This window comes from Aythya fuligula, chromosome 7, assembly GCF_009819795.1.
Source record: "Aythya fuligula isolate bAytFul2 chromosome 7, bAytFul2.pri, whole genome shotgun sequence".
Classification (NCBI taxonomy): Eukaryota; Metazoa; Chordata; class Aves; order Anseriformes; family Anatidae; genus Aythya; species Aythya fuligula.
Window position 1 is genome coordinate 16,586,430 of NC_045565.1, and position 15,263 is coordinate 16,601,692.

Genomic DNA, 15,263 nt, shown 5'->3' on the forward strand with positions numbered 1-15,263 from the left:
CAGTAGCAAATGTGTGTAAATACAGTTTTTTCTGTATGTGCAGAAGGAGCTACCTAGCACAGTTCTTTCTCTTCAAAGCAGCAGAGTATGTGCGCGCTGTTTATAGAAATCATGTTCGGATCTGCTGAACATCTGATTTGCTCAAGTGGAGCATGTGCTGGAGGGACTTACCAGTCATTCAATTCAAGTGAACCGTGCTTTAGAGAAGTGAGCTACAGAAGCGTGAGGTATGTGCCTGGGCCTTCCTAAACAAAGGCTGCAGCACCCACGTTAAAACACATGGTCTTTGGGAAGAGGGAAGGAACTGTTTAACTTTCTGTTTTCTGTTTCTTAACACTGCTGACAGTGACGGTTAGGGAAAGAAGTACGAACAGTAGAGAGCGTTCCCAATGCATATTCTACATTTCATGTCACTTAACGCATTTACATATTTTTCGCAGTGGGAATGAACTCCACCTTTTTTCATGATTGACTGACCTGAACTAGGCACTGAAGTGAAGAATGAAAGGGTAATATCTGTGCATCTTTTGGCGGAGGGGATCAGGGTGGAGGTGTGGGGAGAAGAGAAGGAAGGAAAAAAGCAGGGGTTGGGTGGATTGGAGATGGAGGAGAAATAGACGGATAGGTTAAAAAAAATGTTACAAGAACATTTATGCGTTACATCTCTTCACTCAGAAGTCTCCATCTTTTTGGAGAACACTTGGGCAATTCAGACAGACCCATTACTTTCTTTCAAGGGATGGATTCCTGGGCAGAGCGGGTCCTTAGCACTGGTCTGCTGCTGAAGCTTTTGAGAAAGGAAGACTGTAGAGAGTAGGCGATGTTCTTTATAGGACTTTAATAATGTTCATGCAGCTGTAAGTTAAACTATGCGAAACATATTACATACCTCTGCTATATGTATAAATAGTCACTGGGCAAACGGTGTAATAATCAGGTTAGTGTTTATATCAGCTGAGGCAAAGACAAAATGTGCTTATGTTTTTAGAGATCCCTCACTTGCACTAGATGTGTTTTGGAATTGCCTAGCACTGTGCTGTTTGCTGCTTATCACTATGGGTGGCAAAAAGCAGAAGTTAGATTTCTATCACTGCATAGTTCAGAACCTTTTCAAGCCTAATCAGACATGTCTGCAATGCTCCTTCCATACCAGTTCTACGATTACTTTCAGCAATGGAATTAGCTTTTTAAAGCTTAGGAAATGTTTTAGAAGCACATTAGATTGGCTTTTTTAAATTTTTTTTTCATTAAATCCTACTGCACTACCACTGAAATTTTCTACCTGCATCATTCTTCTATCAAGGAATTTTAACACTTTAAAATAAAGCCCCCTTTAAAAGTTTAAAAATATATATGTATATATATAAATATATATGATGGAAAAATATCAGCTAAGATCAGTTACACAGTTGCTTCAGAACACTGCAGAATATGTTTTGTAGTATGTTTGTGGAAGCATATACAAATGGATGAGTTCAGCTGAAGAAATCTAAACTTCCTTAATGACATCAACAAATTTTTTTAGTATTCACGCTTGGGTGAGTGAACATTGAATAGACTGTTAATCTTCTTGCTCATAAGTATATTTGTAAATTAACTTGAACTACCTTTATTGCAGGATTTTTACCTTAAATTTAGGATGGCCCAGTCCCAGATAGAGAATCATAGGCTTTATGGGTGTATATGTTATTAATCAAAATAATTAAACATACCTGAGAAAAGTGAGTATAAATTAAGCTGCATTTTAATAATCAAATCTGAGAATCATTTCATACTTTTAAATTTTAGTTTAACTTTTTTTTTTTTTTACTAGTCTGGCAAAGTGATTTTGATGATGGTCTACAGTTTCATATCATGCAATTTTTTTACTCAGAATTTGTACTAATTGCTATGTGATTGTCTTTTGTGGGAATTCCAAACATAGAACAACTGCTGATTAACTATACAAGGTTGCGTTAAGTAGATTAAAGCACATTAGAGCATGTGCATGTTAACGTGCAATATGTGTGAAGTGTAAACAGTATCTGAATGCAATTAACTTGCTTTGATTTATTAATCTTGACTTAGTAACCTTGAATTACTTGCTGAAATGCTGCACATAAAGCTAGTTTAATGAATGCTTGTTTCTTCCTCTCTTGTCTGACACGTTGATAAATATTTGTAGAGCATAGCTTATATGTTATTTGAAAAATCTCTGGGTTCTGCTTGCGGTGAGGCTACTTGTTTTATTACTTGAAAATAATTTGCTTTCAAAATGCAGTAATACCAACACAGCATACTAAACTTCTCAGTTTCTTATACAGGTTAACTGATTTTTATTTTTTTTTAATACAGTATATGTTAGTTAAATACAAATTAGTGTTATACCATTGAATAAGTTACAAGTATTAGAAATCCGGTATGTATTCTTAAGTACATTTAAGAAGAAATAACCAATTGTTCATGACCCCATGTATTAATAGTTTTGAATTGGGTGAAACAATCTGTAACTAAATTTTCCATTTGTTTTGGTAGTTCACAGTTTCTCCAGATAGATGAAAAAGGCTCTGTTGATGTTAAAGAACCATTTCAGCTCTATAGGCTGGTTTTGATGGACTTCCATTAGAGGCTTGAAAGAAGCGATGCTGTAGCTGATATAGCAGTTAGGTGTTTATGATACCTTAATCATCCGAACATGGAGGAGGGTCATCTCAAGTGATTTTTCATAATAAACTGCTGATTTGAACACAATGATATAATTGATGTGAAAAGCCAAGACAGTACAGATCAGAAAATAAATGTAAACAAAATCTTCCTACAGTTTGAAGGGAAAAAAGCCCCTATCTCTTTAGTGGCTTTATAAATTTCAATTTGTATATAAACTTATTGGGACAAAATACATAGTAGAAAAGCTTTAATCATCATGTGGTATTATTCTGGGATATCCTTTTCTTCATTCATTTAACTATTAGTCATACCCTCAGGTTTTCCCATTTGTGAGGGTTATTTTTTGCACAATTTTATTTAAGGCACAATTTTATTTAAGCTATCCAGTCCCAATGGATCAATTAATTCTGATTAATGCATATTAATGTTTAATGGTATTTGGTTTCAGTAGCTTGTTTAAAAAGTTGCAGAGGGGTAAGATGAAGGCATAGCTGCATGGGATTTGGGATTTCTCTTATCTATAGGATATCTTGTACATGGATCAACACGACTCATCGAAGTAGGAATTCTCACTTTTATATAATAGTTACATATAGTAAAATATTTTACATTATAGCTTACATATAGTAAAGCAAAGTGATTTTAATGATATTCTCCTATATGTAGGCCTGCTTACCTTTTAATACTTTGCCAGTTAAGTCTCATGCTTGTGGAGGCTTTAAAAAAAAAAAACACCAGAGAGAACACAAAGGAGGGCAGCAAAAAGCAGAGTGAACTCAATTTTCAGAGTGAGTAGAGGTGACTGGCTCATAGTCTATTAATATCATCAAGGTAGTAAGATAAATGAAGAGAGGGAATTGCTTAGTCTCAGGTGGTAGGAGAAAGAGCAATAGCTTAAGGCTAAGGAAGGAAAAGTTTGAACTAGATAATAAGGGAGGGGGAAGGAATGCTTTAAGCAGAGCAGTTGAGCAATGTTTTGGGAAATCGAAGGAAGAGTTTGAGGTACCATCACCCCAGAGGTGTGAGATTTAGAGTTGTGGCTGATACATTTTGGCAAGAAAAACATCACCTAAAATTCTAGAGTCGAGCTATGTAGGTGGTGCAGGGTGGATTGCCTCAGCTTTTTTTTTTTTATTTTGCATTTGTGATATGCTGTGGAAAATGAGAGGGGCCTTGACTAGCTTTTAAAATGTAGCCTATTTCTGCAGCCAGTTCATAGAGCTAACCAGAGAATGAAGAGAATGTGTAGGGAGTGCAATAGGCCAGAACGGTAGTAAAGTTGCTTGTAATTTATACTATAAACTATCTGAGGACATTTTTTGCTTTTTAAGTCAGTGCAGTTTCTCAGTATTGGATGAACTGTAAAACCTTGTGGCTTTTTTTTTTTTTTTTTTTGCGGGGGTGCCGGTCAGCTACATTGCTGGCCAAAAAGTTTTCCTTGTCCATGATGACATACCATAGCAGCATGGAGAGGCCTAAAAAAAAATTCAGTTCCCATTCCAAGTCATTAATTTGTCTGACATCGGCAACTAGTGTATTGCAGTGATAATGATTTTATGATGCTGGAGAAAATGGCCTAAGACGGTGCTTTCAGCCTTTTAGAATGATGCTGTTGTGTTATGGGCAATAAGGTTTGCCATAAAAACTGTCTTTGGACAGCAGGGAAATCTGATGTCTTCAGAGAAAACTTCACATTGAATACTTTACAGTATAGCAATGTGTCAAAATGTATTTAAAATTTGGCTTGTTCTGAGTCAGTCTCACAGTTTATATGAACCACAATACCATTTCTGGCAATTCAGAAAGGACGGTTTCTAACAGTCACTAGTGAGAGTCAACAAAATGGAACAACCTCTTAAAAGTTTTGAAGTTTCTCTTCATATTATTCTCCTGCTTGTAGCACATCTTTCCTTCTCAGACCTGGTTTATCTCTGCAAGATTTGCTCTATGCATCTTTCTCCTGGGATCTGGAATATATCTCTCTCTCTCCTGTGATTCAATTTCTTTCTTAGAGTTTTCAAAAAGTCCTCGTTGGGTAATTAGATGATTCTGGGACATTGCATTGTGCCAGTTTTAAAGATATATGGCTGTTACAGTCAGAGGGGACTGTTCTGATCATCTGACCTCTTGCATGAGATGGATACAGAATTTCACAGTCATTTTTATGCCTAGCTTCTGTCTGAACTTAAACATCATTTGTTGTCTGAGGTGACTATTTACTTATTTTTTACTGTATCTTTTACTGTTTAGGTATCAGAAAATTCTAGGTTTTAATATAACACCTTTTTGTTTAACAAATGACTCTTTCCCATGGTGTAGAACAAGATGGATTGGCTTGATCTTTCCCTGTACTTCTTGCTGATTTTTTTTTTTCTCTGTAACAAAAGCAGTTGCTCAAGTAGTAGTCCAGTGCAGGCTAGAGGAAGATTTAGTATACCGGTTAGAATAGCAATTGGCCTTTTTTTTTTTTTTTTTTTTTTTTTTTTTTTAAGATATTAAAATGTGTGGAATGAAATGGCCACTTGGTGGCAAAGTGGAATGGGAAATAAAATGTAATTCTGTTTTTTCAGAAATGCTTTTGTCTGGCATTTATGAGAGATATGTGGTAAACTGTTGAGTTTATAAAGGCACGTTGACTTTTACTTGCAAATCTGTGTTTCTATTTGTAATTGTGTTGCTAACTTCCTATAGCGATAATGCTATTTGTAGTTCATTGAAGACAAGCCATACAGAATCAAACAGCTTTGCTTTCACCATGAAGTTATGTTAGTTGAGCTAGGGCAATATGGATGCCCCTTCGAGAATTTCTAGCAGATTTAGAGATGACACAACATGAAAGCTTCAATGGTAAGCTAAAGGGCTTGGGCATAATTCTTTACTTCTGTGTTTCTCACTAATACAGGTTTTGGCATTGTCCTAATGAAAAAGGCACTTCCTTTGTATTTTAATAAGGCAAGATGGAATATATTAAAACCAAAAAATGGACAACAATAAAAGCCCAAAGTAAACACGCTAGCTAACTTCTCTATCTGTTGTTATTCAAAAATAGTCATTCAAATTATTATTTTTAATGTTTTAAAGATATATGGTTTATAGGGAGACAATGCCATTCATCAAGCCAACCTGATGTATTTGGGCAGTGGGGTACAGCAAGCTTTCTCTGGATGAGCCTTTTCCTCAGATGCCAGAATAGCATTAGAAGCATTTCAGTTTGCAAGGCACTCTGGAAGCTCCTTCTGCCACACCATCAGAATAAAATAAAACTGTTCTAAGCTTTTTCCTCAACCAGAATTCTATCAGCTCCTTTTACTTCATACCCCAAGGGATAAAGAAGCATGTTGGCTGTAGGCTCATGAGAGAAGAGAGTAACTGAGAGGCATCTCTCTTTGCAGCAGCACTTCAGCTACAGAGGTAATTCCTGGCAACACCCAGCAAGGTCTCAGGTTCCCTGTGTTCAGCATTGTATGGACAACTGAATTTCTTTCAGTCTCTGTTTCACATTGTCAAACATTGAAACTGCATTTATTACTGAGCTTCTCTTGCTACTAAATTCACTGAACAACACTGAATTAATTCCCCCCCCTCTCCCTTTTCCAGCAGATCTACTTTAAGCTAATTTTAAGTCAATTGGAGCAGTGTTTACTTACTGCCCTTCCTATCCTATGCTCTTGCTGCATATTCTGATCTTATGGGTATGGATGGTGCTGAAGCTGAATTTTTTCCTATTTAAAAGCCATGCCCTTTAAATTGGTTGTACAATGACAGACATTTGCCAAACATGGGGTATGAAGTGGTAATTCCTACTACTGCAAAACGTAAAGGTTAAACGCAGAATAGTGGTCCAGGATTTTTTTTGTGATACTGTGTCCTAGCTCTGTGTGCATGTACACATTTTACTTATGGACATGGAATTAAGAGTTGTGTTTTCAAAAGCTGTGTTTTGAAGGCTTACATGTTCCATTAATAGATAAATAAGGACTATAATTCTGATTCCCTTAAATTTATCAACCGCTTCTCATGAGTGTTGTAGAGTGGTATGTTTATCAAAAGTTGGCTCATGTAATTTAAAAAGGGGGAGGGCACAATCAAACCATCTTCCTGTATAAACTCAATTTTGAGGTATTTTTGGTTGTCAACCATGAGCTTTCCATGCTGCAGATGACAGACACCTCCTGTCATTCTTGCTCTTGCCGTGTTCAGGTGGAAACCAGTAACCAGGAGCCTGTTACTGATTTATTATGTCAAGTGGGTCGCACAACTCAATACATCTTACACATTTTCTTTATTAATAGCTGAAAGCAGCAACTCCATAGGTAGAGAATGGTTTAAATCTCCCTTCCCCGTCGCCGCTGCCCCCCGCGCCCAGCGTGGCCGCGGCGGCCTCACAAAATGGCTCCCCGCGCGCTGCCCGGCGCTGAGGGGCGGCCCCGCGGAGCTCTCCATGGTGGCCGCGGGGCCGGGCCGCGCCTCCCCTCCCCTCCCCGGCCCCCCGGCCTCGGCCTGGCCCGCTGGCGGCGGCGGGGGCGCTCCGTGCCGGCGGGGCCGCAGCCGCGCCGCCCCTCCCCGCGGCGGAGGCGCCGCCCCGGCGGGGATCGTGCGGCGGCGCGGGGGACTTTGGCCACGCTCCCTGCCGGCCGCGCTGGCGGCGCGGGGAGTTTCGCCACGCTCCCGTAGTCCCCTGGCGGGGCGGCGGCGCGGTGCATGCCGGGCCCGAGGCGGACCGACTGTCCCCTGGCTGCGCGAGGAGCTGCGAGCCGCGCCTGCCGCCATGTTCCGCCGGGGCCTGTAGGCGCCCCCAGCCCCGCCGCGCCGCCCCGCGCCCCTCTCCCCGCCGGCCCGGGGGCGGAGGAGGCGGACGAAGGCGCCGCCGCGCCCAGCAGCAGCCGCCAGCGGAGCCCGGCAGCGCCCAGCGATGTCCGCCAAGGAGGGGAGCAAGGTGCTGCTGCTGCCGCCGCACGCCACCAGCGAGCGAGCCGTCAAGGGTGAGGCACCCCCGGCACGGCACCGGGGGGATGGGGGGGGGGGGGACACGGTGCGGGGCCTCGGCCGGGGGTGGCGGGGGAGGCGGCCGCTGTGCGGGGCTCGGAGCCGCGCCGGGGCCTGTGGGGGCCGCACAGCCCGCCGCGGGTGGGCTCCGTGGGCCCGCAGCCGTCCCCCCGCAGCCCCGGGGCCTGGCCCGGTTGTGCCCGCAGGCGGTGACAGCGCGGGGGGGAGCCGCTGCCTCCGCTGCTGCTGCTGCTGCTGCTGCTGGGTGTCGGCCTGGCGCCGCCGGTCCTGAGGAGGAAACTCGCCGTGGTCTGTTTCTTCCCGGCCTCCCCGGTGTCAGGGTCTCACGGGGAGGCGTTAAAGCCGAACGTGGTGCCTCGCAGAAGTGAAACGTCTGAGAGCAGATACAGCCGTCACACCGAGATGGTCGTGGGGCCGTAGAACATGATCCGTGCTCCAGAGCATACATGTGTCATCCTAGCGTTTTGAGGGGAGTATTCCTTTGCAACTGAAGTGCTTTGAGCATTTCTTGCTAGGTCTATGTCCCCAGCGAAGAGGCTACCATTGGTTGCACTTTAAAGAATTCCTAGTTTTTGTTCACTCAAATTGCAGATATGCTTCCAGAGCTCTGATGTCACCCTGTATTTACCCGTGGCAGTGTGGGCATCGGCATGAGGTAGCAGACCTGGGCAATCAGAAATTCATGGCTGTATACAAAGCGGCCTGTTTTTAAGATCAGAATTCCAAAGAACACACGATCTAACCGATTTCACAGGAGAGGAGATCTGTTCGTTTAACTTAATAGGGATTCTTGAGAAACGAAGAGGATGTTTTTGTCTTCAGCAAGGCTTAATCAGGGCCTTGGAATCCCATAGTATGTTTTGGAAATCAGCGTGTTTTCCAGTAGGCTGGAAACCTTCACTTGCAATAAGTTGTTACTCATTTTGGATTGCTTAACTTGTTGATTTGTTTGAACAAATTGCGAGAGTAAAAGTAGAAAATGGTAGAACTAGCCTGCTAGGAGCTTGTATTAATTTGTGCTGTTGGTGTGAGACTGTTAGTTTCAGGTGTTTGGACTTGCTGAATGTTTGTACCTTTACAGCAATCCCTTGTAACAAATCTAAGTTCCTCAAACAATACAGGAGAACTATTGGTAAGTGATTAGCTACTTCAGAGTGCACTGGAATACCTGCTGATTTCCCAAACCTTAATAGTTCAGCTTATTAAATGCTACCTATGCATCTGGTTGTTAAAAATGGTAGTTAAGACCTGCTTCATTCTGACAGGATTACAGCCTGGGGTTACAGTATTTCTTTGGACCTGGGTGTGTGGGATACAGAACTCTTGTAATCAGGCTCGATATCGTCATCTGACATAATTACAGCCAGTTAAATGTTCACATAGCACCATTTTTCTGTTCTTTCTGGTGACCTGTCCTGTCTATAGCTATCATGCTGAATCACTGGTTTCTGGAGAAAGCCTGGCCAGCTGTGTGAAGCTGTCTGTGTTCTTTGTAGGAAGGACAGGTTTTTCCACCACCCCCCATGAGATGCAATGCAGTTTGAAATATTTTTTTAGACAGCAACCCCAGGGGTGCAAGATTGCAGGTTATGTCAGCGCTAAGCGGGAGTATCTATGCAACAGAAATACATTTGTTGAAAGCATGTTAAAATGTGACATCTCTGTTCACAAATAGACGTGTTACCTCTCACATACCAAGATATGTTCGCCATGCTCCTACCTATGGTATGGTGAACAGATCACAGATGGGCTGGTATGCTTTTAAAACAGGTGGGCCCTCTGCTTTTGTCAAGACAACGTTCTATAGCAGGGACCTAAAAGTATTAATTTCTTTTAATGGAAACATGTGGACCGGGTGGGTTGCTGAAACTGTTAAAGATGAATTTAAATGGTTAAATAATGCCGTTTTACTTCCTGAATGCTTATGAATCATTGTTGAAATTGGTGATTTTTTTCATAAGTATCAAGCTATTTATTGATAGGTACCAAAGAATTTATTTACTGGAATAAATTTTTGAGATTCTTTTAAGGGAATAATTTTTCATCAAGAAAAGAGAAATCACTATAGGACAAAAAATATATAGAGGTGTTCTGATTTTTTTTCATGCTGCCAGTTCTGTTTTCTGACTCTAGTTGCTGAGGCCTTTCATGTATAATATCTTAGGTCCTTGAGAACAGCTGCAGAACTTGGAAGACAAATGCGGTAACGTTACCTGGTGTGTCTGCGCCATAGAGTATTGGTCAATGTTTCAACTTTCATGCTCTCCAGGTCTTCTGGGTCTTCACTGGGTCTTCATTAGGTCTTCTGGGGAGGAAACATGAATTCAGGATTTAATGCTCGCTGGTATTTGCATTGTTTTATCTCTTGCTTTTATTTTAGCTTTATTTTTCTTCCTCTGTATTACTGGGAAAGGGGAAGAAGTAAGAAACCATCGAAGACAAGAGGCTGTGAGAAATTAAATCCTTAATCATTAATAATACGTGTTGGCAGAAATGAGCTAGAGATGCTCATCCAAGAAAAAAAATGGTTAAATTACTGTATCATCAGTAACTAATCTTCTCTAATAAGGTAGGGTAATAATTAGGATATGCCCTTCCCCATTATATTTTGACCTGTATATTTAGGTATTCATCAGAGGTGCGTGTGTCTGGAAGAGCACCTGAAATGTTATCAGGTCTAATGCTCAACATTGGGCATATAGATAATAATATGATAATAAACATAATAATTATATGATAAAAAATATAATAATGGTTTTAAATATGCAGTGTATGCAGTCTAGCTGTGTTGGGCTGGCATGCCTTCCACATACGAGTTTTATCATCACAGATCATTGGCTGCTTTTATTAAATGTATATAAAAAGCTCAAGCTGTCTGTTCATTTCTCAGTTAAAATGTAATTCGTACTTGAAATTTTTCTTACCAACTGATGGGTAGCTATAGAATTAAAATGTGTAAAGTCAGTTGGTGGCATTTGGCTCCCAAAAAATGTCTAGTGACAAGGCTTTTGTTGCTGCCTTTAACAGAGATGAGGAAAGGTACATGTCTTCTTGATTCACTGTTTTCTAAGGTGCCCTCTTCATCCTTGAAGAATGATGCTTAGCATTTCGTTGCCTTGTGGAAGTTAGCACTTTCCTCTATTATGTTCTGTCAAAATCACAGAAAAACCACCTTTTTAAACTGCCACTGATATTTAACTGCCGTATCTGGTTCTTTTCTTTTTTTATGTTTTGTGGTGATCCTGGAAATGGCAGGGGAGAGCCTTCTCTAGGGTTCCTTTGCATGAAAAGCACCTGGGCTTGTGTGACACACCTGTGAGTAGCTACACGGCAACGTGGTGCTTGGAACACTGCTCTTTGTCTGCTAGGAATGTCTCACCAGGATTTGGGACACAATCTGGAGTGCCTTGTTGCTGAGCTTGTGGAGGTTTTTTGCTAAATTTGAAGATGGTGTCTGTTCTTCTGGAGATGGGAGGCTTCAGTGGTTCCTTTGTTTTGGATAAAAGTCATGATGCAGTGTGGTAGGCAAACAGTCGTTGTAGTAACAAAATGATAACTTATTGAAGCGACTATTCAATGAACCCCTAAGAAAAGTAACCCATGATTTAGCCCTGAGCAGGATCCTAAATTAAGATACCAGTAGCTACTTTTTTTTTCTGCTGCATGGATGTCATTGTTAAAATAAATCACTGTGGTATTGAACTTCACAATATGGAGTCTGAGTTAAACAAAAAGAACCGGTAAAAGGATAAAGGTTTACAGGCAACATGAAGACTGTTTTAAAAATATAGTAAAGGCACTTAGAGTGCCTTTATGCTGCTGGTCAGCAGTGATTCTGAAATAATCCGGTAAAGCAGGAGAGTAAAGAGAACATTAAGAAGTCATGCTTTGAAAAACCATCACAGTTTTTGGTTTGGGAGAGGGAATGGAACTGAATTCTGGCAAGTTAGTGTTTGATTGGCCTTATACTTCCTTTTACATTTCCTGAGAGGGTAATTAGAGTGAATGAATCTTAAACAACAGCAACAAACCCAAACAAGCAAACAAACAAGAACAACATGTATGCCTTAGTGTCAGTAGGGCCAGCTGGTGCTTGAGGTTTGGGACAGGAAGGCCGGAGCAGAAATCTGGCAGCTACTTTTGTCTGTGTTTGTTACGTAAAGACCTAACAACTCTTTCAGACAAGTCAATTTTTTTTTTTTTTTTTTTTTTTTGCTGAATGGGACTGAAGAATTCTCACTGAAACGTAAGTGGTTTCAGAACATATCAACAATATGAATGTTTTTTAAAAAAAAAAAAAAAAAGCCCAAGACCAGAAGATATTTTTCTAGTGGCACTAATGGAGTTCTTTGGGGTTTTTGAGTGCAAAATTGCTCATCTATTTTCCATAGCCTGTGGCATAACTCATCTTCCGAGTCTGAGAAATGGAGCACAGCAGCATTTTTAAAAAGCTCCAGATTGCGCTGAAGAGCTGTAGATCAGTAAGTTTAATTTAAGCAGACTCATAGCACTTGTGAAAGAGTAGACTAATTCAGTCCCTGGCGGAATATAGTATTAAAGAAGAGAAGGGATGGTTTTCATAGAAGGAAATCAAGAGAAATTGTTAGATTTTTTTTTTTTGCAGTAGCCAGTAGTCTGATTGATCCAGGCAACACTGTTCATTGGGTTCCCTCATCAGAGTCTTTAAAGTAAGCAAAAGAGGTAATGTCCTCTTTTGGATCAGAATAATTGGGAAAGATAATAGGTAATAAACTTCCACGCTTGAGGGAGATTAACATTTATCTTCAGAAAACAGAGCAAATAGCAAAATAACACTTACTTGGGCTAGTTAACTTCCAGAGGTGTTTCAGAAGGTTTTTGTTAGACTGAGTGACTAGGCAGCAAAGTTGTAAGAGGCACTGTTGTGATAAAGGCCAAGGAGCAGAGACTACGAGGGAAAGAGCAGCCCTCGTTTTGGTGAGTGGGGAACTCAGGAAATAAATGGTAGGGTCCATATGGATAGTATTCAGAAAATACTAACTTGGTGGCAGTTGAACAGGCTGATGGGAATTCAGAGTTTACTGGAAGATAATAGAATCACAGAATGGTTTGGGTTGGAAGGGGCCTGAGAGCCCACCTAATTCCGACACCCTGCCATGGGCAGGGACACCTCCCTCCAGACCAGGCTGGTGTCCCTACCTATGGCAGGAGGGTTGGAATTAGATCAGTTTAGAGGAAAGTACCATCATCAATTATATACATCTTGGATTATATGTGCATCTTCAACAGTAGCGTGTAATTTTTGATCCCCCCTTCCTGCTTTTCTGCTTTTTCTAGAGGATATGTTCAGCAGAACAGAGTGTCTTTTATGCAGGGTGGAACTAAAAATTACAAATCTGTGACTTGGAAAAGGGGTAGATGAGTAGGGGGTGGTGTTGGATATTGCTTACATTGTGAGTGGTATTTAATGAAAAAGATTAATAGGTAACAACTGCTATTTTTGTCTCCCTGTGAAAAGGAGAAAAGTGGTACATTTTTTTCTGAAGTGAGTATAAAAGAAAGGTGAAATACTTTTTCATGAAATGTACAGCTAAAATTCTGGAATTCATGGCAATTATATTCATTGAATGTGAAAAGTATGAAAGTATCTATTGAGGGTCTGAGCGAAATACTGAAAAACAGTCCTATTTAGTGGTCATAAATGTGATGATGCTTACCTCTAGAGGAAATCCTTAAACCACCCTGCTTGGAGAATGGAGTATGGTGAGGAAAAGCACTATGAATCCATCAGTGCCAGAATCACATTTAAGCACTAAACAGTCTTTAGGCATAGCACACTATGGTCATTTTTATGGATGCTCCTCCCATTAATGATACTCAGACAAATAATATTTTTACTGAGATAAGTTTTCAAGAGTATTAACCAAATTAATAGGAAAATTACACAGCATAGAAGGTATTATTATTAGGGCATATCAATTGTTTCATCTGAGACTTAAAATTTTATGGAACTTCTAAGGCTGCAAGTACATGCTATGTAGAAATAAAATAAATAGTGCCTGCGGTGCTTTTGTAAGGTTTCAAGGTTTACAGGGTCATTTTTCTTTGCTTTAAGAATTCTTGACATTGTAGCAAGAGACATGCCTTTAAAGAAACCTGAGTAAAGGGATAATTTTTGTGGCATTTAGGAATAATACCATAATCCGTGAGGAACTGACGTTCCTGAATCTGTGCTTTGTTGTTTGGGTTGAATAGGGAAACTTGTATCTTTTGACGACTATTGATTTGAGCTTTCTGGTTCAAGTAGTAGATGGCTGCCCTGTGTTTGTGTTTAACTAATGTTTTCAAGGTTGCAGGTCCATAGACCATCTGGGATGTCTTCATGCTATTTCTTTTCAGATCTGTCCTGCCAAGTGCAAGAGGACAATTGGATCTATTCTGTCCTCATAGGAGTCATGGGTGCTGCACTTCTTTGTTCATTGTAGATGTTGGCATAGAGGGGTGAAAGCTCCAGGGACAGGCTGGAAGATCATCTGGGAGTTAGGCTTTGTGCTTCTTCTGAATGTCAGTATGTAAATAGCCATGCCTTTATAAAAAACAACACGCGCACCTCTGCCACCCTTCCCTTCCCAGCCCCTCACAAAAGCCCACAAAACACAACCAAACAACAGAAGGAAAAACAGGCTGTGGTGGTAATAAAACAGTTGGCAAAGTGAATGTTCCTGGCCCATCTTTACAGCACACCATAGTTGTGCCGCTATGATGCATAGCATCCCTCTCCACAATCTGATATTTCACGTATACCTGCCACCAAGGCATCGAGTTGTGTCCTTGCATTACGTTGGAAAGGCTTACACAAACACCGTGTCTGTGTTAGTAACCCTGGTAATGGGAACTGCGGCTTGATCTGTGAAACTAAAAACACTCTTAGAAAAATGAAAACTGGGATGTTGGGCTTGCTTTTACAGCCAAAGCTGGGTTTATGGAACATGTCATGGGGTCCTGATTATAGAGGAAAAATGGCTGTTTTTCTTTCAATGGCAGAGAAAATAGTTCAGTTTTAAGGCCCAAGGAGCAGAAAATACTTTGGTTGTGGAAGTGGAATACCTCGTACGGTTGATCCCTGATGCTTTTTCCTACCATTTGTCTAGTGGCTTTGATCTCATCTTGTTTCATGAGCCTGTTCCAACAGAGTGCCTCTGATACAAGCCAGATTTAACCACCGTTATTAAAATGGGCATATGTATCAGTGTGGTTTAAATTTACAGTATCTACACGTTAGATTTTATTAGCAGCTACTGTTGTACTGTAGCAGTTACTAGGCAATGTGAGATCTGCTTTGGGTCTCGAAGTAGCGTGTTTGTGTTAGGTGCCATACTGCACCTCTCCACAGGGATTAGTATGTTGGGTGAAGTACTATGCTAATGCAGCTTTGCGGCTTTTGAACCTCTTTACAAAGTACTGCAAATAAATCCATTCAGCTTGATGCTAACTCTTGAATCTTGAATGTAGCATGCTTTTTTGTAAGGTAAAAACGTACCAGATGTTTGTAGAAAGTCTGCCTGTAGAATCAGGTTTAGAGAATTGTTTTTTGCTTTTGATATCTCTGTTCTAAGTAGAACTGCAGTATA

The 15,263-nt window shown here is 40.8% G+C and overlaps 1 protein-coding gene across 8 annotated transcripts in view; it reads left to right on the forward strand.

Annotated features, from left to right (window-relative positions):
• The first annotated feature begins 7,330 nt into the window (after positions 1 to 7,330).
• PPP3CB (protein phosphatase 3 catalytic subunit beta) overlaps positions 7,331 to 15,263 on the forward strand; it is a 52,835-nt gene continuing 44,902 nt past the window's right edge. For 2 of the 8 annotated variants that reach the window (XM_032191691.1, XM_032191693.1), the window contains exon 1: positions 7,331 to 7,628. In XM_032191691.1, the coding sequence (XP_032047582.1) occupies positions 7,559 to 7,628 (70 nt within the window). In that variant the 5' untranslated portion in view covers positions 7,331 to 7,558. The remainder of the gene's footprint in view (positions 7,629 to 15,263) is intronic. The other 6 variants (XM_032191696.1, XM_032191695.1, XM_032191698.1 and 3 more) reach the window with 6 other exon arrangements.